This window comes from Micromys minutus (genome assembly GCF_963924665.1).
Source record: "Micromys minutus genome assembly, chromosome: 2".
Taxonomy (NCBI): Eukaryota; Metazoa; Chordata; class Mammalia; order Rodentia; family Muridae; genus Micromys; species Micromys minutus.
Window position 1 is genome coordinate 4,051,719 of NC_137971.1, and position 15,811 is coordinate 4,067,529.

The 15,811-nt window shown below is 45.0% G+C and overlaps 1 protein-coding gene across 1 annotated transcript in view; it reads right to left on the reverse strand.

Annotated features, from left to right (window-relative positions):
• Positions 1 to 204: 204 nt before the first annotated feature.
• TDRD1 (tudor domain containing 1) overlaps positions 205 to 15,811 on the reverse strand; it is a gene marked incomplete at its 3' end in the record, with an annotated part of 34,758 nt that continues 19,151 nt past the window's right edge. Inside the window, exons 14-24 of the mRNA XM_080911834.1 lie at positions 15,430 to 15,672; positions 14,957 to 15,094; positions 11,698 to 11,808; positions 11,010 to 11,180; positions 8,398 to 8,670; positions 6,407 to 6,526; positions 5,025 to 5,141; positions 2,402 to 2,569; positions 950 to 1,177; positions 375 to 421; positions 205 to 297 (exon numbers count right to left, since the gene is read on the reverse strand). Coding sequence (XP_080767960.1) covers positions 205 to 297; positions 375 to 421; positions 950 to 1,177; positions 2,402 to 2,569; positions 5,025 to 5,141; positions 6,407 to 6,526; positions 8,398 to 8,670; positions 11,010 to 11,180; positions 11,698 to 11,808; positions 14,957 to 15,094; positions 15,430 to 15,672 — 1,709 coding nt within the window. The remainder of the gene's footprint in view (positions 298 to 374; positions 422 to 949; positions 1,178 to 2,401; positions 2,570 to 5,024; positions 5,142 to 6,406; positions 6,527 to 8,397; positions 8,671 to 11,009; positions 11,181 to 11,697; positions 11,809 to 14,956; positions 15,095 to 15,429; positions 15,673 to 15,811) is intronic.

Consider the following 15,811-nt stretch of genomic DNA (forward strand, 5'->3'; position numbering starts at 1 on the left):
AAACAGTAAGATAAGGCTTCATATGTGCAGCCCCGAGTCAGGAGAATCAGGAATGTTAAGAAAAGTCATTAGAGCAAGAATATTGCAGCAAACTAGGGCAGGACATCCTCAAAGCATAGCCTCCACAGGCTCCCAGCCCTGTTCTGGCAGCATGGCTGCAGGCATTCTGCAAGCAATCACGGAAGGGGAAAACAGGAAACTTACTTAGCTTTTTAGCAGCTTTTTCATCTCTATAAATTTATTTTGGTTGGTTGGATTATTTAAGAGGAAGAGGAGAATCTGTTCATGTTTCTCAATCTGTAGATGAACAGGAGACAATATGATTAACTCTCTCACTGTGAGGAATGTGGCTTCACGTAGGGAGCTGCACCCACCTGTTTCTTTAAATCTGTGCAGCAGCAATCTGTGCTGTGTGGTGTTTCTAAAAGCAAAAAACAAAAACAAACAAAACAAACAAAAAAACAAGACAGGCATTAGGTCATGGCAGTGAGGAAACCATCGGCCTCAGACCCGAGCAAACGTGCACCGGTGTGTCATTGTCAACACCCAGCCAGACATGTGCTGTGCCCTGGAGTCTCACAGATCAGCACTCCCATCTAAAGATTACATCTTCTAGGATGTATGGGGCCCTTTTTGGCTGAGGATGTGTCTGCCAAATACACATCTCTTGCGGTACCAGGAAGACTCAACCTCAAAAACACAAGGTCTTTTCATGTTGCTCATGATCAAAGAGAACCAGAAGAAAGGCACAGGCACAATTTGCAACTGTCCCAAAGCTCTTGGTCTTGACTCCCATAGCACCGGCACTGCTGACCCTGACTTTGGGTCAGATTGAATTGCTACTGGGGTGGAGAGGAGGAAGAGTGGGTGGGGGGTACTGAAGCTGTAAGGAAGAGACAATCAGAACAACTCAAGCAGCAACCTCTGATGTGTGTGTGTAAGAAGGTACCTTTAGTTGAGGCACTTGTCCTTTTAGATGTGAGGTTTTCTGCCAGACCACACATCACCAGATTCTCAGCTATATTGATCACTCCATTCTCAGAACATTTTTCAACTGACACTGTGTGGATGTTCTTCGAAATTGCTTTCACAGAGAGAAACACACTCTGGTTCAGCATGGCATTCCTCAGCAGCTCCATCACTAACTGTGAACAGCTTCCGTTCAGTTCCATCAGCCCTGGAAAAGTTACACATTGGATTCTGTTCAGTCTTTCTTTTTGTAAGATTTACTTACTTACTGTGTGTGTGAGTGTGTTGCCTGCACATATGTATGTGCACCACATGTCCATGGAAGTCAGAAGAAGGTGTTGGCTTCCCTGGAACTGGAGTTACATACAGTTGTTGCAGGAATTAACCCAGGTCCTGCAAGAACAACCAGTGCTCTTAACCATGAGCTGTCTCTTAAGCCCCATGTCTCTCGTAGAAGAGCATATGTAGTTAAGCTATCTAAGGAGACAGACAAGCCGCATGCTTGTGTTGGCCTGGCTGGCACAGGCATGTTGCAGGCACAAAGCACTAATCGGAAGAGACACAATCTTGCCTCTGTGCTCTACTGGGAAAGGTCAACAAGCTACAAGAGTCACTGCCATCACCTCTGAGAACAGCAGGACAGGGCCACATCAACATTCTAATCTATCTGCTCTCCCGAATACTCCAACTGGGCAGGTGAGCACGGCGAGGAAGCTGGAATGACGTCAGGGAGCATGCCCTGGTTCCTGCAAGGAGCTGTGACCAAGTAGTAAAATCACTGGGAAGCCCAGGACCACCTGGTTCACATCCTGCCTCGTGCCACTAGAGCTGCACAAGAGGGGACAGAACACTCTCCAAACCCTGATGCTCTGAAGATAAGCCCCCAACACAAAGACAAATGGAATGCAGTTTTCACAAGAATTAAAGTATAAAGGAGACAAAATTTCTCTGAAAACTCCTGCTGAGAAGATACTTAGAGAAGGCAAGCTTAAGTATAATTTAGCTGGGGCCCCACTTGACTACAAATAACCCCCAGGACCCCACATGACTATATATAATCCCCACTTCAAGTATTACACTTGGCAGCCTCCTCCCTTTATCTGCACGTACTATGCACACACTCAGTAACCAACCCTTCCTTCTCTTGAAGCAGTAAAGGAAGCCCCCCCCACAATAACCAGAGTCCCAGAGGGTCTCAGCCATGTGCCCACTGTTATCTTGACAGTGCCTCCTCTATAACATACACTGTCGCTTGCTCTAAATAAGGCTCCTTTGAGACTTCTGCAGATCTATGTGTCGTGACTTTCTAGTGACCCAGAATACTGGTAACAATCTGATATAAACCATTTGATTTAGATTTAGAGCTATAAAATAGAAAGATAAAAAAATCCCACAGACACAAATCTAGAAAGCAATGGAACGAACTGCGTACCCTCGAGTGAGCATCTAATGATCTGGAAGGGCAGCTCCAGGTGGCTGGCAGTGATGGGCTGCACTCTGGAAAGAGGCAGTGTTTCGATGTTTCCATAATCCGCATAGAGAACTTTCACATCAGAGTCTGACGTTTCCAGAACGATGGCCCGGTACCAGAAGTCATCATCTAAAAACAAAGGAACCTTAGTGCACGAGTTACAGTCAGAGCCCTTCCATTCCCTGAGATGGTTCTATCTACTACACTTAAAAATCCACACTGAGGTTTCTAGTTAAGAGTCTGGAATTTTCTCTATTCCTGACAAATCCCTCTGTAGAGACACTGAGAATCCTGGTTTTGTTTTTTAACTATAAAAACAAGGGGGTTGAGAGAAGATCATGCAATTCTGCAAGGCTGGAAGACAAATGGACAAATGCAGCAGCTGACAGCCATGGGAGCTCATGCAAAGCTGGTGCTGAGGAAGCCAGAGTGCACCATGAGCCTCCACGGCCCCTGACGGGGAGGGAATAGGGCAGTGCAGAGGAGGCAACTTTTACATAGCACGCTCTTAGAAGTTTCTTCTCTAAAGGCTGTGAACTGGGGACTGTGAGGCTGAGGAGAGAACACAGTTAAGCAAAAATGTATATTCCAGGCAGGAGACAGATACCACACAGGACAGCACTTTCCAGGTGTTGTCCAGCCACCAACAAAACCAAATCAAGCCTGCACTGAAGGCCACAAGTGGGTAAGCTCTGTGGTACATAAACGTCCAAATAACTCTTGGGTACCCCATGGTAGAAATATGGAAAAATGGTTCAAGAGAGCCTCTCACATGACAGAGAAGGCAAAACAAATAAAACAGAACCTGGAGGAAGAAGACAATCATATCCAAAGGATGATGGTGCAGACGTGGTGACTGCACACTCTGTCCTCAAAAACATGGAGATAACATTCAAACACAAACACACACATTAGACAAAAGAGCTAGTGAAGGTAAAATAGACAGCAGAATCTGAGGAAACTGGGGACACAGATGACAGCAAACACATCCCGCAGAGCCTAGTCAAAGCCCTGGGAGACTCAGCAGCTCCTCCACACAACACAGAACAGAGAGAATGAATAAAATGCTTGAGTTCAGGGGAACCCTCCCTTACCCCACAATCTAAAGTACTCCCAGACTAGAGCCTATTTATGGGTGTCCAGCAGGATGTGGAGAGCCAGCCACTGTGCCAAGTCACATTCCATCAGCAAACAGGAACGAAGAGGACACTCAAGGTCCCAAACAACAAAGGGTTACGTTAAAATTTTCAGAACCTGTCTGTCTTTTGCTCCAAAATATCAACAGCTAACAGATACGAAAATGCTTTCAGAATGACTTTCAACCCTGCTCTATATCCTGGGAAGCTGTGAACACACAGTTCTTACCCTCACTCACATGAGTGCCTCTCCTTGGTTTCTAGGGTTCACATATATCCAGATGCTGGAGTAGATCCAAAGAGCAACAAGGTCAGCAAAAAGAAAGGAGGGAAGGGGGGATCAGCTACCTAAATACAAGTGGAAGGAAGTCAGCTAACACCCAGGCAAGGACATGGAGACCATTTAAACAGTACTCAGCATGAGGGTGAAGGACACAAGCTAGGGTAGCCCAGGTTTGGAAGACAAGCTGTCTAGACTAAGATTATGGGGAAACATGATGGTGCCCTTGCAGAGCTCACAGAGGGGAAGGAATTCCAATGCAGAGGACTGGGGACAGTGAGAACACACAGAACAACACTCTCAACAAATAAGCTCAATAGCAACAAAACCAGGAGCTGCAGCCCACCACAGGGGAGTGTCTGCAGTGTCTATGAGGTCTCACAGTGATGAGGGGTGTCTTATACCCCAAGTCATGCCCCAACTTCCACTGTAACAAAGATGGAGGCAGGCATATCCAGTTGTCATACAACAGTGAGACAAGATGGAAGTGGTGTCACTAAGGTGAAAGACAAGTCCCTGAATATGACATCATTCTCCTGCCCCCATTAACAGCCTGGCAGGCATCTGTGGACAAACTGCCTTTATGAGACCTCTGAGATGTAGGCAGGTGATTTCGGAGTTGGAGAGCCCATGAAAGACTCCCCACCTTAGTCTTGGCTGTGACAAGAGGCAACCTGGGTACTCTGTTCTCAACCTGCTTGGCTGCTATTCTGCCCAGGACAGTAGGAACCACGCCCACCCACACCCCACAATACCCCACAACACCCTACAGCACTTCTGTGATCTTCCTTCAATCCCAGAAACGAACCAGGACTTTCTCAGCAAGTGCTACGTATATTAGTGATGTGATTTGTTGGCATAAAATGTTAAAACAAGCGTGTCCTGAGATGATCTAATTTTCCTGTGATCCATTCACACGCAGCTCCTTAAATATGGACGACTGTGCACCAGTGGCCCACCGGACAGAGCTGGTTATCTGAGTGCTTCTATTCCCTTACCTAACAATAGCCTACACTGAATGCAAAAGCAGATGACCCCAGTACATACAGTAAATCACAATTTTGCCTTTCTCAGATTGTCTAATCAAACTGAGGATGCCAAAATCTACATCATCTCCATAAAAGACAACAACTACTATCACCCTGCGGTGTTTCACAAGGCGCATTACTTGTATATTTAGCACAGCACGCTTCTCCCGTCTGTGGTCTGTAGGATGGATGGCCTTGCTGAGTGTTACAATGTTCTAACAACTCAGCTGTTAACACACACAGCTTTTCTTGATTTTCTGAAATACAAGCAATTTTTGGTGTGAGAAAATTCCCAGTAGTGACAGGTATACAAAGAATCCCAACTCCAATCATTCCAAGAGTTCTCTGCGTTAAAATAAACATTGTGTTCTAAAAACAGATGTACTACTGGTTTCCTTATCCAGAAAGATTTGAACTAAGGGGTATGAGGGGCATCTGGGAAACCTAATTCCTAATAAGGGTGATTCTGCTAGTGTGCTCCCTCTATAAAAAATTACTATATTTATTTTTATTTTATACTTATTTATAACGGGGGATGCATGACAACCTGTGGAGGTGACGGACAACGCTGGGAGTGTTCTCTCCTCCTCCCGCCATGTGGGCTCTGGGGAGGGACTCAGGTGAAGAGGCCTGCTACTAAGAGGTGGGCCTCTCGTCTGCCTTAAGTAGTCGCATTGTTTAGAAAGAGAACTGTTTCACACTGGAGCCCAGTCACGAAGAAAAGTAGCATTTAAGACTGGTTTGGTTGTCTCTGTTGTTTAGTGGCAGTTGACAATCAAGCATCCTTAAGTGTCTGTGAGCCATCCTTAGAGCGCTGGAGACTCAGCTGCTTATGCTGGTAGTGCCCGTTCACATCTACTTTGGGGTATTTTAACAATGAAAGAATAATGTCTGCTTCAAATTATCAGCTCAGGAATTACACTAAATTACCACTCTTAGAGTTTCTTCCTGAAATCAGAAAAAAAGTCTTTAATCTGTGTGAATAGAAAGCTGACCATCTCCACTGTAGCTAAGGTGAGAGTCAGCCTTTGCTCACCTTCTTACCACAACATATTAAGAGCAGACAGTACAAAATGCTCTTGGGTATTGAAAACCGAGAAACTGTCATGAGGCAACCCCATAACCTTACCTAAACATTACCTGTGTAGACCAAAAGCTGATGAAAAAACTGATTGTTAACTGATTACTAAGAATAATATATTGGAAATAATTCTGGTTGCTGCTCACTTATATAGCCGGAGGTTAACTTAATAATAAATACAATTCAATATAGATCGTATGTTTTAAATAAGGAAGTTATGTAAAAATTAAGAGCATTGTTTTTGTTCTAGGACATTATAGACTACACTAAACGTAGGCTGCTGAGCAGGGCTGAACACAGGGCACCTCTGTGTCTTCGGGGTTACAGTTCTTGAAAAGCACCCCCTCCTTCCTGCACCCCCAGTGCCTATGGAGCTCACCAGAGAACCTGCTCTGCACAGCTCAGAAGCAGAGGCACACATCAGTGGGTGTGGCTCCTCACCTGGCATTTCACTGGGGATGGCATAAAACAAGGTTGGGCTTATGATTTCTAGTACGTTCGCTGGGACAGTCTTGTTAACTGACAACTCCACCGTCTTCCACTGCTCTGCTGAAGGGCTGGCTGAAAACACAGAAGGCACAGGAAATTAAGTGTGCATTAAGTACACACGGCTCGCTCTCCTCAGTGACATGTGCACTCAGTGAGTCTGCTCATCAGTGACTACCAGCATGTCAGTTTCCCTACTGAGGTGTCAGTTTCTCAAATCAATTTACTCAACTCAGAGCAGTGCATGCTGCAGTCATTCAGTAATCAGGACCTCCAAGCTGATGCACTCCTGCAGAATATGTTTAAAGTGTAATTAATTTAATCCTTCAAATTATTGAAACTTTAAATGATACATATCTGTATAATGCATACTTATCTAACAACTAAATCTAAAATTAATGCTGCTTCAAAACAGTCCTACTTTTCTAGAAAGGTTCACCTGAGGAGAGGAGGCCACCGGGAGTGGAGGTGGCTCCATCCAATGGACCTGACAAAAATCTACTCAGGAAACTGAGGGACACCAGCCTTCACCTGTCTGCTTCCTGACTATGGAGACAAAGTGGCCAGCCACTTCCCACTCCAGCCAGCTTGCCTTCCTCAGCATGGTCACAGTACAGGTCCTTAAACCAGGAGCTTTCTGTGAGATGTGAAAAGTAAACACCACAGACCTCACATGCTCGAGAGTCAGCAGAATGAATGCTATGAGATGACCTCACTATTTCAAGTGTTTTACAGTTTCAACATAATCCTCCTCATAATTCAAAAATGCATTCTTGATAGAACTAAAAAAAAAATCCTAAAACATATATGGATACACAAAAGACTCCAAATAACCAAAGCAATTCTAAATAGAAAGCAATGCTGGACATGTTTCAATTATTACAATACCAGGTGTCAAATCACATCTCACAACCATGGTTACAGACCAGCACAGCACCAGTACTAAATAGACCCGCAGACCAATGGGACAGAGGAGCCCAAACCAAACGGCAGCACAGCCACCAAGCTGACAAAGTGTGAAAGAGTGGACACTGCAGAGGGGGCTGGAGAGCCACCAGACACAAAGCTCGATCCCTGCACCCTGATGACAGCAACTCAAGAGCAAACATGGATCTGGAGATCTGAAAAGCAGCTAGGGGAAAGCAGGACACACCTTTCCAGATGCAGTTCTAGGCAAGAGCTCAATGGCACAAGGGACAGTCCTAAGTGCTGACTGAAAAATGTCATTACATACCATCAGCACAGAAAGGTCACCAACCAGCAGAGGAAAGAATACCACCAGCAGACTCTCATATGCAGAATCTAAACTATAAACACCCTCATTATAAACACCCTACACACACACACACTCACTCTCTCTCTCTCTCTCTCTCTCTCTCTCTCTCTCTCTCTCTCTTTCTCTATCTATCTATCTATCTATCTATCTATCTATCTATCTATCTATCTGGTATCTATCTATCTAGCATCTATCTAATATCAGAGGAGAGGTCAGGTATGGTGGTGCACACTTTTAATCCCAGCGCTTGGGAGGCAGATCTCGGTGAGTTTAAAGGTAGCCTGGTCTACACAGTAAATTCTGGAACAGCCACAGCCACACAGTGAGAGCCTGCCTAGAGCTCAGAACTGCATCAACTCAAGTTCCAGGGCTTCTGACACATCAGACATACACAATCAGGCAAAACATACATAAACATAGAATAAATTATATATTTATAAAAGGAAAGAAAACAGAGAAGGCAGGCAGGCAGGCAGGCAAGGAGAAGAGAAATGGACTTGGGAAGGGAACCAGAGAGGCCATCAGGAGAGTGAGGGACGGCAGGTGTAGCAAGTAAGAGCAATGATGTGTATGGGAATCTCAATGAACCCACTTGTGCTGTAAGTAAAGCATTAAAGAGCAAAGCAAACCCTGCCATGAACTTCAAGTGCAGACGGTTTGGAGGTGTCACCTTGCACCCTCTGGCTGTCCGTCTGGTTATGTAGATTAGCAGGTCTGCCCATCAATGAGTCCTTCTGCGGTGAGCCACATCTTGAAACCAAATGTTCTGTGATGAGAACATCACTAATGATCTTGGGATAGGGAGTGGAAAGATCGGTGAGCTCAACGCCCACCCCATTTTCCGTGATTTCCACAACTCTGGCTTGGAGTTTGAGCCCCACAACACATGCTTGAAATCTTGCTATGGCTTCTTTGGTCCAATGCTTGTTTTGGGGCTGTACATCTGAGGAGTAAGAAAAGAACATTAAAGAAAAGCCTATGTATGAGATGAGCTTATGCTGATGGTAGACTGGGGCCTTATACATAGCTTAGAAATTCTCAAAAGTTACACAAGATGTAGTCAAGAAAATCTTACATCTTTCAAAACCAAGTCACAGACACTGTGCCTGCTAACACACAGTGTAGGTTTTCAGGGGATCAGCCAGCACTGGCCCAGGGACAGACCTGTACACCTTTACTGTCTCTGAGAGAGTATCCTCTCTGCATCCTTGTGCAATGATGCCAAAGGAGGAGGGGACCTCCTCTGCAGTTTCCAGTGCTGGAATGCACCTTGGGCTTGCTCCCTTTTATTTGAAACGGGGCCTCACTTGCCCAGGAGTATCTTGAACTCCTGGGTTAAGCCCCTGTGCAGCTGAGCCTATGGGTGTCAGTGATGGTGCTACCGGCTTTTCATTTTCTTCTTTCTTTCGGCGGATTTCCAACTGTGAATGTGCACAGAGACTACTCACTACACCTGTTCAAAAGACTTAGAGGCTCACTCCAGAGTTTTTATTTAAGTCTGGAGTGGGGACTATAAATCTGAACTTTGTTTCTGTATTGTTTTTGAGACAGGGTTTATCTGTGTATCTTTGGCTATCCTCAAACTCTACATAAACCAGGCTGGCCTCGAATTCATATAGAGATCTGCTGCCTCTGCCTTCCAAGTGCTGGGATTGACGGTGTGCGCTGCCACCACCTGACTTATAAATCTGAATTTTTAAGAGAAGTTTCTGCTTGTCTGGAACTTTGAAGCTGCTGGTCTGAGGGCCACATCTTCAGAAGCACACTGGCATGTCATACAGTGATTAAGAACAATCTGGGATAAGATGGCTCCTCTGCAGGTGAGCATGCTTGCCACCAAAGTCTCAGTATTTGAATTTGATCTTTAGTTTTCAAAGTGGGAGGAGAGAACTGAACCCCCAAAGTTGTCCTGTTGTCTTCTTACCATGAACATGCCATACGTATGCCTACATGAATGCATCATATGTGTGTATATATATTTATATATATACATATATATGCACATGTGTGTACACATACATGTATGAGCACATGATAATATAGTCTTTAATAAGAACAGAGGCCTGAAGCATACCCGTTGCAATTAAGAGATGGTGTGATGTCATGTGTCTTCTCACAGTAGAATTGTCCTGAGACAGACTAAAACAAGACCTAGGAACACATATGCTCTCCAACATGGGCACTGCTAGATAGAATCTGGAATCACTTTCCACAGAAGTAAGGTCTTAAAGCTAGGGTCCTGTTGTGTGGACCAAGTTGCCTTAAGATTCCTGAAGGTCTCCTGAGGAGTGCTGAGCAGCTGTCACTACTGTGCATGGCTCTGTGCCAGGCTGCTACGAACGTAAATGGAAAACATACCTGCATACATACACATACTCTTTAAATGTTTACATGCATGGAGACACATGCTTGTAACCCCAGAAAAGGAGATGATAAAGCAAGAAGGGCGGCTAGATTCCAGGTCCTGACTACAGAGATCGGGTCTCAGCAAAACAAGGCAGCAACAAGTTGCTCAAAAGGGAGGCGTCGTGTCGCAGTCTAGGCATGCTGCCAAGCCCTCTGGTTCTGTGAAGCCATACCTCTCTTCTTCTCCAGACAGGAAAACAGAAGTGTGTGGTTTAAATAACTCGCCAGCTCTCCCAGCAGCAGCCGTGTGTAGCAGGGCTGACCCCTGGCCCCTTGCTCTGCAGCAATGCTGCCCTGCACAGCCTGTAACTTGCTGTCCTCACTCACATCACAGGCGCTGGTCTTCCTATCACAGGGGTGTGTGTAACACCTCTAACAGCATTAGGGTGACAGCAAATGCCTGGGCACAACTTCAGTCCCAGGCCTGGCCCAGTGCCAACCCTCAGAGCCACTCAAGTGGGCTACTCCCCATCCTGGCATGGGCCATGTCAGCCTCTACTGTAGCCCCTCTACAAGTGACGGGCTGTCGTAACGGCCCTGGGAGGAAGTCCTTGCAGCTGGGCCTTAGATCATTTCCAGGTTGCTTCAGAATAAATGACTAGAAGTGCTAGGGTGCACAAGTATCTGAGGTTCTCAGCATCCTGCAAAACCCATCCAGACGGCCTGCGAGTTTTCACTCCCAAAACTACAGAAAAGAAGCTCCTTCACATTATGCTAAGGATCCTGGCCAAAATATTAAGTAAGTTTCTACATTTTGTCATGTGAGGTGGGATTTTCTAGTTCAGCTGAAGTGTTAGAACAGGTGCATTAGTAACTGAAGAAGGGTACACACACCATGTTGGCTGCAAGGCATGAGAAACTCCTGCTGACACCTACCTACTAGCCAGCACTGCATCCCTTGAAACGGTAGTAGTAAGAACTGTGGTGATATTGCCTGCAGTTGGTCTGTGGTGACTTCTTCCACATTTCCGTAATCCACAAAGTGCACTCTGACGTTCCCACTTGGTAAGATCTCCTTGACGAGGGCGCGGTACCAGCTGCCGTCACCTGGAAGCAGCAGATTCTTTGGCTTTCTCTTCCTACAGTCAACGTTTCCCTTAGAAACACTTTCTATATCAAAGGGACTAAGTTCTTTCCTCTTCTATACGTTACGACTTTTAGTTCTTCAGAAAACTCCTAGACTGAGAATTTCACTTTTAGAACATGTCCCCAAACTTCTCATAGCATCACACCCTGACATCTGACAAAACTTTCACTCACAATCTATGCCTTAAACAACATGGAAGTGGGAAATGACCATGATATCTTACTGCTCGGAAACAGAGGCTTTGCTGTTGTGGTAAAATGACAAATGGTCAAAGTCTTGCCATGTGAGGAACATCCCAAAGCTATCAGATGCTCCGAGGTGTGGAGGGATGGAGCACTGAGGCCAGACTTCATCACCTGAAGGCTCCTTACGGAGCCAGCATCAGGACCAGCTCCTCTGATTTTGATTATGAAGACATGCATGGGAACATGGTCTACATGTTAGGATCCACAGGTACTGACTCCAAGTCTAACTTACCTGCAAAGAAGGCACAGCAAGGCCGCCCTATCTCTGCCTTAAAGCCGTTGGGCAGCTTTTGTGCACAATAGTCTGATAGGGACTTATTCAACTCATCAAGCTTCTTTAGGGCTGAAAACACAACACATAGAATGTACACTGTTAAAGATAAACCTTAACCACACTTTCGCTTTAACGTCAGGGAACATTTTCACCATGCAAATCTCAAGTATGCTCCCAAACAACTGGAAACTACAGCACATGCTATTTCACAAAAACTACAGAGGGAACACAACAGTATCAGTTAAACTCTTAATAAGCTGGAAACCAGTGACTTGGGCACAACACAGCTCGGCAGTGCCATCAGCATGCCGTCATGAGGTCTGAGTGTAAACCTTATACAAACCCATCAAGTCAGCTGGGGACAAACAACAAAGACACATGCTTTGGCATCTGCAGAAAAGGGACCCGAGCAGCTATACATAAGTCAGAAACAATCCAACACCTCTGAACTCTGGCAAAGGCTGCCACAGAAATAGACATAAGCAAGGACATGCTACAGGAAACGGATGGGGAAAGCACACAAAAGCGCTGGGAGTCTCTCGGTTAGCTTCTCAAAGGACGCATGGATTCTTCAAAGCACACTCACCCACTGACATCACGGTGACTGTAATCTGTCCCAAGAATGTGCTTGGGACAGGGCTGGAGACATGGCTCAGTGGTTAAGAACACCGGCTGCCCTTACAGAGGACCCAGAGTTAGTTCCCACCACCCTCACCATGGTAACCATCTGTAACTCCCTTTCCGGGGATCTGGCCCCCTCTTGTGATCCACACGGGCACTGCATGTGTGTGGTGCATGGCGTGCAGGCAAATGCCCACACAAGTTTTAAAAGGAACAGTATCAGAGTAAATTCAGAAGATGACTGTAACCTCTATCAACACTGCTGTTCAACTAAGATAAACCCACAGATCCCAACAATGTAGCTACAAAAGAAAAAGAGCCCCGAGACAGCCAGCCATCCTGCACTGTATTTTAGATCAGAAATCTGTACCAACTGGAAACCTAACACAACCTAGTGCTGGTCTCCCACACCATCTGTGCAAATCAAAGTGCATAAATTAAAAGCATATGAAGAAAGGAATTAAGAAAAAGTATATGAACTGGTATCCAAGATACTTAGAAAGATTAAACAGTATGAAAGTTATGTACATAGAAGGAACACATCAGGCTGCTTCTGCTTCCAAAAAAGAACTGCAGACCATGAAGGGGTGGGGTGTCTTGATTTCCACTAAACTGTCACTCTTAAATTCTGTACCATATGCTTGGCAGTCACCTATGAAGATAAATAAAAGGAAATTTTAAAGCTTTGATTCTTTAATTTTTGGATTTAAGTTATGTGCAGGAATGCTCTGCCTGCATGTACATATACCATGTGAATGTCTGGTGCCAGTGGAAGTCAGGAGAGGGTATCAGGTTCCAGTTCCCTGGGACAGAGTTTCAGATGGCCGTGAGTTACCATGTGGACACTAAGAACAAAACCTGAGTCCTGTGCAGAAGCACCAAGCCACCTCTCCAGCACCTTGAGTTTTGTTCTCCAAGACCTAGAAGTCCATCTCCCGGCTGACTCAGAACTCGAGAGTCAGACAAGGACTTAGATATCTAGCCTAATGTATTAATCTGGAAGAAAAAATGGATCTAGAAAAGTAAAACTCAACGATGCTCATTCACTTTTACAGCTCAAATCAAACAAAAAATACAGAGTATGAGAACATGGCACAAATAGAAATCTCAAAGTAGCCGTTGTCAGAATTGTGGGAGATGACTCAAGAGAAAAAGTTGGCTAGCAATGGTGACTGTAGAAACACACGCTGACTCCGCAGAGATACAGGCTGAGACAATGCTCACCCTTCCATCGTTCCAAAGGCAGGCACGAGTCCCGAGACCAAACAGAGGCACAGACCACTGTGCACTCATACAGTAGAATATTATGAACAAAACAGAGGCACAGACCACTGTGCACTTATAAAGTGGAATATTATGAACAAAACAGAGGTAGAGACCACTGTGCACTTATACAGTGGAATATTATGAACAAAACAGAGGTAGAGACCACTGTGCACTTATACAGTGGAATATTATGAACAAAACAGAGGTAGAGACCACTGTGCACTTATACAGTGGAATATTATGAACAAAACAGAGGTAGAGACCACTGTGCACTTATACAGTGGAATATTATGAACAAAACAGAGGTAGAGACCACTGTGCACTTATACAGTGGAATATTATGAACAAAACAGAGGTAGAGACCACTGTGCACTTATACAGTGGAATATTATGAACAAAACAGAGGTAGAGACCACTGTGCACTTATACAGTGGAATATTATGAACAAAACAGAGGTAGAGACCACTGTGCACTTATACAGTGGAATATTATGAACAAAACAGAGGTAGAGACCACTGTGCACTTATACAGTGGAATATTATGAACAAAACAGAGGTAGAGACCACTGTGCACTTATACAGTGGAATATTATGAACAAAACAGAGGTAGAGACCACTGTGCACTTATACAGTGGAATATTATGAACAAAACAGAGGTAGAGACCACTGTGCACTTATACAGTGGAATATTATGAACAAAACAGAGGTAGAGACCACTGTGCATTTATACAGTGAAATATTATGAACAAAACAGAGGTAGAGACCACTGTGCACTTATACAGTGGAATATTATGCTGCAGAAGCAGCAACAACAAAACATGCTCTAAGGACTTGTAACAATGTGAAGAAATAGTAACCAAGGAAAGCTGAAGATATATACTGTACAGTCTTCTTTCATGTGAGGCTCAAAAACCAGGACCAATGGAATGCAGCAGGGCTCCACTTCCTTCTGAAGGAGAAGCACAGGTAAGGACAGGAGGAGAACCATAGGGACCTTCTGGGATGCTGGCCAACAGTTTCTTTCCTTCTGAGCTGTCTACCAGGGCTGATCTGTGCAACCATTACACTGCATTTTTTTTTAATTATTCACTTCACATCCCACTCACTGGTCACCCCTACACTTCAGTCTTGTTTCAGCATTTGGCTTCTAGGAACTTAACAGTCCATCAGATCAACGGACAGACTTCATTTCTAACAATGGTGTGAGGCAACATGCTGTGAAATCTAAAATGGCCATAAGACAGAACACAAACTAAGTGCCATCAAACCCTTCCCTGCCTGGCTGCTTACAAAGAGCACCATGTCACACTGTGACACACTCTCCAGCTTACCGTCATCTTTAAGGAAGTGGCAATAGAACTCCCCAGGGTTGTACATCATGCAGACCATGACATCCACTGTCTCGTCAACGGTGAACTCAACCCACGTCCACTCCAACGCCTCCGCCGTTTCTTCTATGGCCAAGGGAACTGTGAAAATAACTCACTGTTTTCAAAAGGAAAACATAATTGGGGTGGGAGGGCTGTCATTGGCAGGGCTTAGGAGGAGCCTGGGACAGCTCACTTTCCACTGGCATTCTGCTGTCCACAGGAAGGTAAACCTAAAGTTCAGGATTGCAATAAACCTGACCACTGAGTATTGCACATTTCTGACTCATCAAACCTTTGACACACATCTGTTTACACACCTTGCGTATTTATGTGACTGTTCAATTAAAAAGGTAACAAGACACCCAAACACCAGCTCTCCTGAAATCTTGGCCCAGGCACTCTCTTGGATCCTGCCCGTGCTGGTTCCTACTCACCGCTAACCGTGTGAACACTGCTGCCTCCATCTGCCACCATGTCCTTGTCCTCGATGGCAAAGCCCGAGTCTATGAGAGCTGTAGAAGCGCTGACATGAGGAGCCACCGACTTGTCTACGAGCTGCACCAGGGCCCTGCTACCCAGCATGCCCACCACTGTCACTGTGACCATTCTGTTCTGCACAATCCTTTTCATCACACAAATGGCTTCTGGAGTCCAAAGTCCTAAAGATGGCTTCACTCCTAACAAACAATTGTTGAAAGGATGTTAAAATAATTCCTAAAACATGCATTTACACATTTAACTTCATTCCCTCAAAGTTTCATCAAAAACAAATCTGTATCAAACACTGGAACCAAATGTCCCATATGAGCAGTAAGA